At 35.1% G+C, this 14,881-nt stretch overlaps 1 protein-coding gene across 5 annotated transcripts in view; it reads right to left on the bottom strand.

Annotated features, from left to right (window-relative positions):
• LOC120413926 (ATP-binding cassette sub-family C member 4-like) overlaps positions 1-14,881 on the bottom strand; it is a 50,067-nt gene that overhangs the window by 11,192 nt on the left and 23,994 nt on the right. For 3 of the 5 annotated variants that reach the window (XM_039574912.2, XM_039574914.2, XM_039574913.2), the window contains exon 2: positions 13,349-13,644. In XM_039574912.2, the coding sequence (XP_039430846.1) occupies positions 13,349-13,533 (185 nt within the window). In that variant the 5' untranslated portion in view covers positions 13,534-13,644. Of the gene's footprint in view, positions 1-13,348; positions 14,377-14,881 lie in introns of those variants that run through there. The other 2 variants (XM_039574911.2, XM_039574910.2) reach the window with 2 other exon arrangements.

The following is a 14,881-nucleotide window of genomic DNA, read 5'->3' as shown; positions in this document are numbered from 1 at the left end:
ATTCATCAGGTTCACATTATTACACATTTTTTATGTAATATTACTCAAAAAAAGAGGTAATATTCAACCTACCAAATTTTCAACATTCCAAAATTCAACTTTTTTTTTCTGTGAGTAGTATTGCTAAAAGCCAGCAAATTTTCAACTCATCGGAGGGTTACACCTTTATGCCAGAAAAAATGTGTAATTTTACCACTTTTCTGGTTTAATGACACTTTTTCAGTATAAATTGAGATAAAATTACATTATAAAAGAGAAACGATTCAACCTTCCAAAATTAAACCTTCCAAATTTACACACTTTTTTTACTGTGTACGCGTCAGAATAGTGGTGAAATTACACATTTTTAGAAGAAAAATTTCTGACGCAAAAAATGTACCTCTTCCGAGATGTAAAATTACCATGACTTTTTTTATGAGTAGTAAGAGAAAATAATGTCGTCTTCCAAGTACATTTTATCGCAAATCGACATACAATTAAAACGAGCAGCACTTTTCGCAACCTCACATCGTACTGTGAAATATTCCCACACCCAAACTCACACACTCGTCTATCATGTCACTCAAATGTAACGGTTTTCTCAAATTCAGCAGACATCATCATCGTTGTCATGATCGGCGAGTGCGAATGTCCTCTCCGCTCCGGGACCACGTGCCAGGTGCTAATAATTGCACAAATAGTACAGACAAACACACACACACACACTTGTCGAAACGGGCCCAGACAGTGGTGGGTACCAAATCTGCCTAGTCATCGTCACGCCGCCCGGCGGACGACCGACATACAGTAAGAGAACTCGTAATTTTCGATACTTCTTTTTTTTATTCTGTTTGGCTTATTTAAAACCAGTCGGTTCAATCCCTAGGGGAAACTTGAGATCAAGCCAATTAGTACAAAAGAAAAGTATTAATTTTAGTATTTTTGAAACAAAATTTGAACTGATTAAAGTAATTACAATCATCTCAATAAACATGTCTTTTAAGTTATACAAATTTTTAAAACAACAAAAAAATCCAATTATTTTACACCTTAGCTTTCATCCACCCCGGGATTCGAACTGACGACCTATGGATTGTTAGTCCAACTGCCTACCAGCGACTCCACCGAGACAGGGACCCAGGGAGACGACTCCTACACCTGGACTGAGCTAACGACCTAACCTTTTTAGGTTAGTCCGGGGCCAACATTTACTTCCCGTCCGACGGAAGGCGTGATCAGACAAATCTCGTCTCGAAAAATGCCACCGGGACCGTCTGGGATCGAACCCTGGCCGACTGGGTGAGAGGCAATCACGCTTACCCCTACACCACGGTTCCCGGCAAATTTTTAAAACATGTATTTGAAAACTTCTTCACAAATTGCCAAATCATCGCCGATTTCGCTAAAATTCTAATATTATTTTTACTCATCAATATTCTATAGGTGCGCAGTAAAAAATGTGTAAACTTGAGAGGTGTAATTTCGGAAGGTTGAATATTATCACTTTTATCGTGTAATTTTACCACCAGCAATTGCAATTCCGGCTTGAAACTTCCTACTTTTCCTGTCATTCTCGCGTGACGAGCAGCCTACTTTTATCTAGGGTATATGACCCCAGCGTTGCCACAAGTACAGATATTTTTGGCACAGACCAAACACTCAAACGAATTATTTTTACAGTTAAAATACACTTGAGTAGTTTTTGTAAACTGCACTAAAAAGATAAACATTTTTTGCATCTTTTTACTTGTTTAGTTTTTGATAAAAATGTTTTTCTTTAAAGTTATACTTGATTGAGTGTTTGGTATGTGCCAAAAATATCTGTACGTGTGGCAAGCCTGTATGACCCTATTTTGGACCTAGTACCTATTTTGGACCTATTTTTATTAATCGAGGTAGTTCAGGCTTTTAAAGTACGAATTCACTGAATCCAACCAACAGAAAGTGTAGGCAGGATCGTTTTGTATCTTACCTCTTCCAAAAATGTTAACATTTTGGATTATTTCCGCTTTTTCAGCCACTTTTTCAAACGCCATTCGAACTTCCTTTCATTTTCCTAGCACATCGATTAGGTCCAAAAATTCCGGCCTCGTTGCTTATCAGATTTGGCTCGCGACACCTTAATGATTTTTTCTGTTTTGCACTGACACCAAGCAATTTCGTCCGGTTTCCGAGCAATGTAACTGTTGTTTATTTAATTCTTTCTTGTTTTCCGTCACTAAACCATTGAAATAACTATTCTATTATCGAAAAACACTCATTTCAAAATATTTTTTCAAATCAGCCGCGTTGGATCAGTTTTTGGACCTACTTTGCCGTCGATTCAAGGCTATATATCACCAACACATGCATAACAAGGTGTTGCCAGTTTTGTTTATCAATTTATTTCGATATTTCATTGAAATTGATTGAATTTTTTTAATTTAATATTTTGAATTGAATTTCTTTACTGTAATTATTTGAATGAAATCCAAGCTTTAAAAAGCAAATAATTAACAGAAACAATGAAAATATGTTTTTTAAACGATAAAAATGCAAATTGATTCTAGAGATTTAGATGATTGTTAGGACCGATTTCAAAGTATCCCAAAATTTAAACTGATGTTGATTTATTTTTGTATTAACATCATTATCACCAATTTAGCCGCATATATTTTTAATTTTTGCTTCAAAAAATCCAAACTGGCTACCCTGTTGGAATTGAAGGGGAAACGATTGAAAAACCTAAAGGGTCTAGTTCATTAAATCGTCAGCTGTCACCGTGACAGGAGTTGTCAACATCGCTTACGAGTGGTTTTTGAAAAAGTCGTAAGAATTAAATTTAAAAAAATCTTGAGTTAGTTTTAAAAAGATCCTAAGCGCTAGTTTTAAACAAATCAATTTTTCGATTGGTTCTCGATCAATTTACAAATTATAAATAAAAAATGCTTTGAATTATCATCTGCACGTCTTTTAAATGCTCTTTACTGGAAAACAAACAAAATTTGGTTTGGTTCAGAAAACAATCAAATATGTGTCGGAGATCGTGATGGCTTTTAAGACGTATTGCAAACTAATCAGAAAAATATACATATGGAAAATATATTTTTGTAAGTTTTATCTGATTTTTGCATATTTATCTATATATAATTTTTAAAAATACAGGTATAACGATTTTTTGCGCAATTGGCAGCGTTGGTTTATAATAAATTACACTTTTAAATTTTACCGTGTCAATCATGTTAGAAACACAATTAAACCAGCTAGAAAAATAAAAATCTTCGAAAAAGAAATAAGCATAAGAGGTTAATGCGATGTTAACATTATGAATATTATGATTTGAGATATATAGCCGGGGTGACTTTGATAGGTTTGATATTTTTCCGCAAAATGAAGAGTAAAAATTGAATACGTACGGAATGGTATGGAATCATACTGACCGTGGTAGAGAAGTGCTCAAAGTACCTCATAAAGAACTTTTTATGAAATTTTGAAAAGTTTAAAAAGTTAGTTAACTATAATTAAGAAAATGTTGATAAATACCATTATTTTCATCTTCTCAACGTGTCATGATTTTTTCAATGAACATGATTTTGAATCGTAAAACGGAATGCATTTTCGGATTCTTCGGACAATCTTCTACTAGGAAAAGGTAAAATAAGTAATATAAATATTATTAAATATTATTTGTTTTTGAAACATAATTTAAAAAAATCTCATAATTTAAAGGCATTTCCAGTAAAACAAATTTCATATAAAATGTGAAAACTTTTGATTCATTCTTTAAATCCAGTTAAACATGTGATTTAAATCCATAATTTAATAAACAAAACTAGTTTCAACGATTTCAGGCAAAGTTCTGAATTTTTAACAATATTACCTAAAATTTATATGTATTATGCACAGCAAATAAAGTAGTAATCCAGCTGCGTGTAAAAGGCCTGGGTGTAAAATAAATGTTGCATTATTTTATGGAATTCTATGTACTATTACACCCTGAAATATGTAGCCCATCAGTATGGGAAACCTACTTGACCGAAATGTCAAGCTCATATATGCGTTTATCCTTTCAATTCTTCATCGGTTTGATGGCCGAGCGGGCTAAGGCGCCAGCCCTTACTGTTGGTGCTGGGTTTGAATCCCGTCGGTTGCAACTTTTTTTTTGTGAATAGAAAGATTGTACATGCAGTGTGTAATATTAAGTGTTTATTTTGACGAAGGTGATGTGCATGCTTTTGCATGCGATTTTACCATCGGATTTTTTGCTGTGTGTTAAAAAAGCTTAGAAACATAGTTAACTAAGTATTGACATAAATGATTTTCTTAAAAATTATATCAGCAACCTGAGTGATGGTAAGTTCGAAGTAAAAATAATGTTTGAAAACCTCAAATCTGCTTTTAACAAGACAAACTATGACTAACAAAGGCACCCTGGTATTCAAACAAAGATTTTTTTCAAATATTACATTGATTTTAAAGTGCACCATGTAGTTAAACTTTTTGTCAAGCAACTGTAAAGTTTAACATGACAGATGAGAAAGTTTTACACCAAGTTACAAGCTATAATCTCCCTTTAAAATTTCTTGATTGTTTAATAATGTTTGAACATAAGCTCTGCGTAAAATTTAGAGCCTTTTTTCATTATAACTTGTTATGTATCTGTGTCATTCATTTAGTTTTAAGATAAGGTGTTTTTATTGCGAGTAATAACGGGTTGTCTTTTATGTTCTAATGCTTGAACAATTAGGTCGTAAGAATATGCAAATTGTAAATAGGACAGAGACCTGCTAAAGATGCGTGAGTTTCCATTCAATATGATTAAAACACGTTTTCAAATTCAAATCCATTGTTTCATCATAATTGTTTAATTTCTGAAATAAATATTTTCCAAATTATAATCGTGGATAGGCCCTTTGGTTTATCAAATCGAGTTTTTGTAAATGTGCGTGTTGCCGCCGCACGCCGCAATACGAGTTGTCCAAATTTCAACCAATCAGAGTGTGGGTCCAAAATAGGTTCAGCGATGTCTCCAAAATACATTCAATAAGTCCAAAAAGCATCCAAAAAATGTTTTACTTGAAATGCTGAAATGTCCCGCCCGTGTGGATCAATCGGACCGCGCACTGGACTCCAATCCAGAGGTCGCCGGTTCGAATCCCGCGGCGGGCGCTCTAAAATTCTTTGTGTAAATATGGGTATTCGGCGCCGTCGCTCCGTGCCATACTTTCATACACTTAGGAGCCCAGGGCGGCGAAGTCCTTGTAGATAAAAAGGAAGACATTAGTGGTTGGTACTAGCAATGGTGGCCGACAGCTATAAAGTCAACTTCGTCGTTTTTCGTCGCTTATTGCAATGGAATGGTTAAATTATTTTAAATTTTCAATAGTACACTTTGTTAAGCATAAATTAAGGCACAAAACAATCCTGAAACGAGCCAAATTAGTTAGACCGTTCCTGAGTACTATGCGAAATATGTTGACGCTTTGCATAGTAGGTCCAAAATAGGGCCATACACCCTACTAAAAATAACAGAATCGAATAGAAACACATTTCAAAACAAATGCTGAACATACGACTTATAATTTCACTCACTGGGTGTTTTTAAGAAATGCAAAAAATGTTGTATGGAACTCGTTGCAAACCCTGACTTTTTCAGCACTTGTCGTATTTATCCAACTCGGTAAACCTCGTTGGATAAATGTACGACACGTGCTGAAAAAATCTTCTTTTTGCAACTTGTTGCATAAACTACTATTTTCTGACATAAATGATTTACACCAGGGGTGACCAAAGTATGGCCCGCGGGCCAAACGTGGCCCGCGAAGTGATTTTTTGTGGCCCGCGGACCAATTTTGAATGATCATGTAAAATGGCCCGTTAATTGAAAATAAACCATGATTGTATACTTCTCAAACTCAAGGGTTATTTTTAAGTTATGTTTTTTTTTATTTTATGTTATTGTTAATTTTCAAAAACCTTTCTAATTTAAAACAATTTCACACGTTACAATATGAATAAAATTAGTAAATATCAAAATTTTCAATAATTTTTTTTGGAAATGTATGTGAAATGTTTAAATTTGACTGAAGTAAAAAAAAGGAATAAGACTGTTGCAAATATTTTTCAAAGCTTTTTTCAATCCAACTCTTCCCCGGCTCGAAAAATCAGAGACAAAAATATTTTTTCAGGCAAACTTACAAATTTCAATTGAAAATAATGTGCAATCAGCTGAAACCATTTTAAAATTCTTACCTCTGCGTTTATTTTCAATTTGAGCATGTTCGGGTTTACTCAAAAATATCTAGAAATCTAGAGCGAAAGAAAATTCGCATAAATTTTTATTTTCGTTCAAATTTTACACTTTTTGAAAATAATACATTTTCTATTTTTTTTTTTCATTGCAAAGTTGTTTAGGTATTTGAAAAAATACAAAAAAAGCAATAAAACTGATGGAAAACTGTCTTTTATTTTTTAAATAACGAAAATCTAGAGTTTTTTGAAAAGATCCTATAAGCTATTGTGTTTCATTTGTTTATAAGACCTAATCAAAAAAAGTCTGGAAATGTTCAAAAAGTAACAGCAAATTCTCAAAACTTCAATTAATAGATGTAGTTTTTTGCCTTTTAAATTAAAATGAAGTTATTTTTTTTTTTTAAATTACCTTTTTAATACATTTGGCCCGCAAGCTCATTTGAGCTTCAAATTTGGCCCGGCATCCAAAAACTTTGAGCACCCCTGATTTACACGGTAATGTGTGCACCGTTAAATGTGTGTTTTTTTTCGAAAATTGGCAAGATAATCATTTCGGGGCATGATCCCCTAGGTGTACTGAGCCTGAATACCAAATATGACCTTGATTGGTTGCGACCGGACCTGCAGGCCATGGCGCTTTGACTTTGAACTTCGAATGGGACAACACGTAAAATCGGTGCGTTTTGGGTTTTTGCCTGTTTTGAGTCCCCTAACAGTTTTTGCATTTTTCAAAAACCTCATGAGCTCGATTAATCAGATTGTAATGAATTTAGGGTCTCGAATGTACCCTAGGTTAAACTCAAGTCTCAGGACTGCGTACTCGAGAAGACACCGACTTCAACAACCGCTCACATCCGAAGAGGTTGAAAACTGTTCAAATCTCCCCTGTCTCCCCTACATCACGTTTATTGCAAACAACTTTTTTGATGAGAGGAAGATTCATCAGTCAGTCTCAGTTTGGTGCGGTTTTAACCGGTGTTTGCTAATGTCTAGGCGTACCTGCGACGTCTAAACGCGAAGTTGATGGTGATGGGGCCATAGAATGGGATAGATTTTGGAGTGAGAAAAAAAGCTCGTAACCAGTTACCATTCATGGCTGGTTTCGTTGCTAAATGACGAAACCGCAGTGACCACATCAAGCGAGGTTACTGTTTCGGAAGTAATTAAATTTGGCTTGTAATGTTAGACTTGACTTTGTCTTTTTTCTTCAAAGGAAAACATGTCCTTTTTAATCAAGCTACAACTCAATTGGATAGATTGCCAATTATCAAATAGTATCATTCCCTGTTCTATTAGTATCAATATATCAGAACTCTTCCCCTCAACGACAACGACGATGATGTGGCAGTTTGCTTAATTGATTGTTTTTATTGCATACCGCAGACACTCACTTGGGGAAGCAAATTTAGACTAAGAACCACATCGGAGTCGACGTCGTCAACGATCATATTTCATCGTGACTCGCGGCATCACCAATAAATACTTTACTGAAACTCCGTTTCATTTGCGTACATCGTTTCGCACACTCTCATATTCGATGAGAATGCATCAGATGGCGGACTATCTATTTGCGTTTTTTGTTGTTGTTGTTGTTGCATCCATCGCTGTGACCTTATAATTTCCCGCGATGCAATTGTGTAATATACGCTGCTGATGATGGGTGCGGTCGTGGGATGCACTTCGAACGATGACGACTTGACAATTTTAAGTTGTTGTATTCTATTTAATAATTTAATCAAGTTTGTATACAGTCCAGACTCGATTATCCCATGTGACACTGTCGATTACTGACCTACAAAAAATGACAAAAATGACTGCGCAGTAGGCTGACAAAAAAAGTTTAAAATTTTGGCAAATCTGAAGATTCTTCAGGCAATAATAAGTTACTGTGTCAATTTTGAGCTAAATCGGTTAAGGTTTAAGGGTCGCTTTTCGATTCTCTGGTTGTCAATATCCAAGGGACCGTCGAGGAAGAGAATCATCAGTTTACAGAACGATGCAAAATGAAGACTCGATTGAAAATATTTTTTTTCTTGATACCCTGCTATGGGAGAGAATCATGGCAACGTCCATCAAACAAAAACAAACTTATGTCAAACACGCTTCAAAGCTTCATTTCGCGAAGAAAAATGTCTATGCAAGCCATGAGAAGGTGAAATTATTGACAACCGGAAGAGATTTTTAAAGCAAACAGAATCCAAGGGACCGTCGAGGAAGAGATCCTTCAAGCAAGGGAAAATATCGAGGAACGAAGATAATTGAAGTATGCAGATTGAAGGAACTGAATAATTCATCGATAGATGGAGAATTATTGATATCGAGAAGATCGACAGCCAGAGAGTCGACTGTAGTTGAAGTTTATATGAGAAACATCGCGAAAATGTATGGGAAAAACATCGCTTCAGGGTTTTGGTAACAGGTGGTGCAGGTGTTGCCCAAAATTGTTCAAGTGTGAGATTCTTGTAGGAAATTTAATTCCCTACAACTTTGTCGAAGGGTGCAAGAAGATCTGAGTTGACGTAATTTCCACAAAAAAGGTTTAAAATAGATTTAAGATCGCTTCCATTATCCGTTACTCAACTGTCAAAAATCGTGAGACATGTCATTTTATGGGAAATTTAATGTAATTTTCGAATCGAATTTTTTCGTTTAGAACAAACATTTTCGTTTTAAATTTACGTATTTATTAACTTTGCGGGGTTACTTTTTAGAGTGTAGCAATGGTTTACAAAGTTGTAGAGGAGAATGAAACTAAAAAATTTCGGTTTGCATGTATTCTTTAAGAGTTATTAGAATTTGACGAAAAAGTTTTTCAAAGTTTTACCCCGAAAACTCAATCGTGTGCTTTTGAATGTATTTTTTGGAAAAGTTCAGCCAATTTTGCATAAGAATGACCCTTTGGACGATTTGTGTGGCTCGTGCAGCCAATATGAGGTATTTGAGTTCAATGACCCAAAACAAAACAACGGATAATCGAGTCCGGACTGTAATTCTTTTTGTAAGTAAATTTAAGGTGCACAGAACTAGCAAACAGTGAAAGGTGATTTTTAATGCTCATTACAATGTTGAGTCGTTTCAGTTAACCCTCTACTGCCCAATTTTTTTCGATTTTTTTTATTTTTCCTGTGTTCAGGCTGTCAATTTGAGCAACTTTTGTTCTACGAAAACCTTTACTTTTTTTGTTTTATGTTTTTCTTGTTTAATTTTATTATTTTAATTTGCGTTTATCTTGTTTAGTTTATGTTTGTTTTTGGTAGTACTTAGCTTAATCTACCATTTAATATATACATTTTGCCTATCTATTTTTTCACGTTTTTACAGTCACTTTTTCAATTTTTTGCTTGTTTTTACATTTTCTGCTATACAATGGCACCATCATTATTTAAATTGTAAAAAAAGAACCCGTAGAGGCTTAGTCTGGGACACTACAAAAATTACTGCTGTTTTTTTTACTGTTTTCAGTAAAAAGAAGTGTCAAAGTTGATCCCTTAAAAAATGTCATTTTTAAAAACATTGGCAAAGTCACATAAAACAAGTTAAACTTCCAACCCTAAAATTTCCTAAAATTTTAAGAGTTTTTCTTTCCAATGCTTTCAAATATCAAAAACGGGTTGAAAAATGAATTTTTGGTGATTTTTTTAGATCGAAGCCCGTCTAGAGGCGGGGTTATGTTGTAGAGGGTTAAGATTGAGCATAGGTTATGCAAGGACGAAGTTATGCAAAATAAGGTTAACGCTAACGATAACGTTCCCAATAACGTTCAAATTTATGTCGCCTCCCTGTTTCAATCAGGCCGTTGCAAATATTTAATGATTTTTTTTTATGAAAATAGACATGCTATGAACTGAAAATAATTTGGATTGCATTTTTCTCCGTTGATTATCATGTGTAGCAGTTTTTTTATTTTGTTATCTCGCATTTTTTTGGGTTTGGTTTTTACCTTGTTTTTACTAACATTTCCTATATTTTTTGTATGTATGTAGTTATTTTTGTATTACACAGGGTTATATTTTTGAATTTGAACCCAAAAAAAATCAGTTTCAGTTTCTTTTCAGTGTCGGCATTCTAACAGAGTTCTAACAGAGGTGGATATTCTAACAGCATTCTAGCTGGATTCTGGAAGAACCTCCTCTGCTAGAATATTTCGTGACTAGGTTAGGATATTTTAACGATTAATGGACATCTTAGTAGGATCAGCAAGCATTTTTTTAATATTTTAAGCACTATTGCATAGCACAACAATCAATTTATTTTATGCTATTGCTATTTAAAACATTAATATTGATGTTTAGTTAAGTTTTGATTCAATGTAAATTCTTACGATTTCGGCAATTTTGGTACCTTTCATAAGCGCAAAAAAATCTAACAGGTAAAACAGTACTTGTTCGATAACAGGGTCGAATTGAAAAATTAAAAAAAAAGTTAAGACCGTTGCAAATATTTTTCAAACTTTACGTCACCCCTCCGCCCTTTAATCGGCCCGAAAACTCAGAGAACAACAAACATATTTTTTCAAAAAACTTCAAAATTTTAACTAAAAACGATTTGAATTGCATTTTTTGGCATTATATATAAATATGATTATTATATATAATTTGTAATTTTAAAATCTGTATTTGCAAAACCACACTTTTTCATTCAAATTTAGGAACTGTGGCTTGCAATTTCAGTTTTTTTTTCTCGTTTAGTTAATTTTTCGACTGATGTTATAGCCTTTCCTCAGTGAAGAGAGCAAATAATACCTTTCCTAAATTAGCACGATGATAAGGTGGTAAAAAAATTCCGAAGCAGTAATCTCTTCCGAATTTGTGTTGACTCTTTATCTGTCGATCGACACGAAATTAGCCAGCTGCTAGACACGCTCGATGAATGACACGCGATAACAATGATTCACCAGAATACCCATTACGGTACTGCAGATTTTACGAGCCAGAAGTTGTAATCGATAGGTAGTAGCACTGTTACAAAAGTCCACCAAGTAACCAAGAGAGAAAATTAACACCAACTTTTTGTAGTAAAATGTAATTAGTAAGTGTACGTGCCGGTTCATTCAAAGCAAACAGACGATCGAGCCCCTGGCATCAGTTACGCTAGGACAACATATCTAAAGTGAAGAGTGTTTTCTAGTACTTCAGTCGACTCTCTGGTTATTGTTCTTCGCTATCTCAATATTACTCCATCTTTCGATGGTTTTTACCAGGGCTGTGGAGCCGGAGCCGGAGTCGAAGCCGGAGTCGGGTTGTTTTGGGGACCTGTAGTCGGAGTCGGAGTCGTCTAAACTCTAATGGAGTCGGAGTATTAAATTTCGGATAGATCCGGAGTCGGAGTTGTCAAAAAAAATTAATATAATTTACGAACTTATTTATTGTTCAATATTTGTTATAATTCAGGTTAATTCCCATTTTTTTTATATTTCAAATTTATTTATTGAATTGCGTGCACTGCGTTGACATTTTTTTGTTTAATTTATTTTTTGGTTCAAGATATTTATCTGATATCATGATGTTTTCGAAGCATTTTTATTGTGATTGGAAAGCTCACTACCAGTATTTAACAAAAATAATTATGTTTTTAAAACATTATCAACTAGGGGAACAGCATCTAATTCCAGCGTGCCTCTAATGTTGGCAGGTCAGAACTTTGACATTCAATTATAGCTAATTAAAAGCGTTTTCAACTGAAATCGAGTGATAAATAGCTCAGTAAGAAGTGAGCAAGCAAGATTATATCAAAAGTTTTGCAAAATTAGTTGTTTAAATAGTGAAAATCAGCAAATTGGATGGAGTTAGGAGCAAAAGCTTAACCTGCCAAACATAGAATTTCCCCTACTATTATATCAATCTTCTACTTGGAACGCAACATGCTCATTTTGTATGTAAATAAAAACAAATCAAAGTGTCGTGCTGAAAACATTTCAAGCTGACAAAAAATATCGAAAATAAGTTGCAACTAATTTTGAAATACAGCTAAACCGGCGCTTTTATGCCTTGCATATGCAACTTTGCATATACGAGTTATTGAATTTATTAGATAAATCGATTACCCCAATGTTTACAATTTCTCTACAAAACTCTTTAAGTGATGATCCTTAAATAATATCGTTGAACAAGTCTAATTTTTTTAGATGCCCTAAATCGGGGTGATATAATTGATATAATTTAATTTATTTTTCAAATATTAGATTTTTCTCATGATTTGTATGTTTAAATTGTGTACTGGGCTGGATCACACAATGTCTATGTACGTCTTCTCAAATAAATTCAAAAAAGCTTTAAAAAATAGTTACTTTGAAAATTGTTTATTTCAAAACCAGGGCATCAATTTCTCATTTCTCAGTTAAATTTATTGAAATCTACTAAAATTTTCAGTAAATGAAAAATTGCTGAAAAAACAATAATTGAAAATGAATGTAAATTTAAAATAGTTAAATAAAATGTTCCACTTTTTCAAACAACAAAATTCAAATTTACTCAGAAAATTGTTGTGCTAAAAATGCGTTTTTTTTAATATTTAAAATACAGATTAGGTGTCGGAGTCGGGATCGGAGTCAACAAATTTTGGAAAGCTGGAGTCGGAGTCGGCTAGAGTTGGTAAGCCGGAGTCGGAGCCGGAGTCAACAATTTGTGGAAAGCCGGAGCCGGAGTCGGCTTAACTCAGAAAGCCAGAGTCAGAGTCGGAGTCGGAGTCGCTTGAAATATGACCCGACTCCGCAGCCCTGGTTTTTACAGTCCCTTCAAACTGCATGCTCTTCTTTCCTCGATATCCTCTGTAGCTCGACGGATCTTTCTCATGGCTTGCACAGTTATTTTTTAATAACAACCAGAGAGTTGGCTGTACTAGAAGTCATAATTTGACAAAAACGGTTCCAACAAAGTAATTATGTTATCGCCTAATGACGATGACGCGTCGAATTTCATAACACCATGAAATATCTCGCGCCTTCACGTGGAGATAACTCAAAACATTCTGACGTTCGCAATTCGATCCCTCGACGGTACAGTACAATCTTCAAGCAAGCATAACGTACACTTCGCTAAAATACCAGTTTCCGCGTCATCGTCCCTATCATTAGACCCGGCGCGATTATAGTATAGCAATTCGATCTAATTAAATCCCCCCCTTAGCCTGCTCTACTTACTTCTCCAGCCGATCGCCGAGCGCGTCCGATTTGTCCACCTCCAGCGGCCGGAACAGGTCCTGCAGTTCCAGCACTTTGGTGTAGCCCTTCTTGAACAGGTCGATCGTCCACCAGAACGTCAACACCGACAGGAAGTTGGCACTTTCCCGCGGATTCGGAGCCAACTTGCGCCGAATTGACTCCATTTTGGCATGGTAATTAAACCTAACTAATCACTTTTGGGTTGCAACTTCGTGCGTTTCACTTGACTTAATCATCTACACTTTGGCCGACACACTGATTAACGCTGCCTGCCTCTGTTGGGGTAGGGAAATTCCAAACTATACACGGTAAAGTATCACTCGAACCTTCAAGAGAGCTCCCGAACACGAACTTGACTGCTCGGCAGCCACTGGCGGAATGATAACACTTGACTTGGGCAGGTCCCCTGGGAGCCGCGTGAGTTATAGTCTTGTCACGGGCTCGACTCGCGGGTGACTTGCACATTGTGCTTATCTTGCTCGGCGCTCTAACTGAGCGAGCTGTTTGAGGTTCGTCATCAGGTAATGACCGCGCGGAGCAGATTGCGGGTCAAAAATTGACACTTTTGTTTGAATAATTTTTAGATTTCTGGTAGAAAAAAAAAAGACCAGCGATCAATGAATTTGTGGTCAAGGTTAAATTTATTATCTCCCGAGTGGTTGAGACGACGTTGAGAGAGATAGAACGTGAGAGTCAATTAGAGCCAAGTCACTTGTAAAAGGAAGTGTACCTAAAAGTTCGTTATCTTATCTCATATGAATGTAAGTTATTTTTACTTAAAGTTTATGATTTGTGGGTTTCACGTGGAAACTACTTTTTACTGGTTGTTGGCGGAAGTAATCTTTTCGTGTGATGTAGTGTTGTAGGAGAGCAAAACTGTTATAGGAGAAATATACCCTTTCTAATCAAACACCTATCTTCGTCATATGGAGAGTTTGATGCTCGATTATAGCTCCAAAAATACTATTTGGGCTATAAACTTACCAGCAACAGCACCGCCTCGAGTAAGCACGCAAATTTATGCCATTTACTGGCCAAAAAGATCAAATTTAATGCACTTTTGATTATAATTTCTATTTTTCGAGACCATTTCTCATCATTTTTTCCCATTCCCATTCCAATCGAAGATTAGAATGCATTTTTGAAATATTTTTTTTAAATGCTTGTAAAAGGAATAGCATAACTTTTAATAAAAGTGAAAATAAACAGAAATGTTCACAAAAAGTTGCTCTACTCGTTGGTGTACTAGGTTTTAGTGAATGTCAAGGAACAATCCAGATTATCCAGCATCATTTAATCACGACCGCTTATTAGGCTTAAAATGGGCATATTTCCCCTATGCCAATTTGCTTTTGTAAGATACCTCTTACAACAATATGTATAGCAATAGAGTATAAAAATGGTTCTAGCTGAGGACAGTTTTAAGGCTCTGGAAGGCATCATTCCCAATCGATCATTTGGCGGCCATGTTTGTTTTAGAAAAAAACATTCAAATCTTGATTCAGAATGTTT

This window comes from Culex pipiens, chromosome 3, assembly GCF_016801865.2.
Source record: "Culex pipiens pallens isolate TS chromosome 3, TS_CPP_V2, whole genome shotgun sequence".
Lineage (NCBI taxonomy): Eukaryota > Metazoa > Arthropoda > Insecta > Diptera > Culicidae > Culex > Culex pipiens.
The sequence above is the reverse complement of the archived record's forward strand: the minus strand, read 5'-3'. Positions and strand labels throughout refer to the sequence as shown.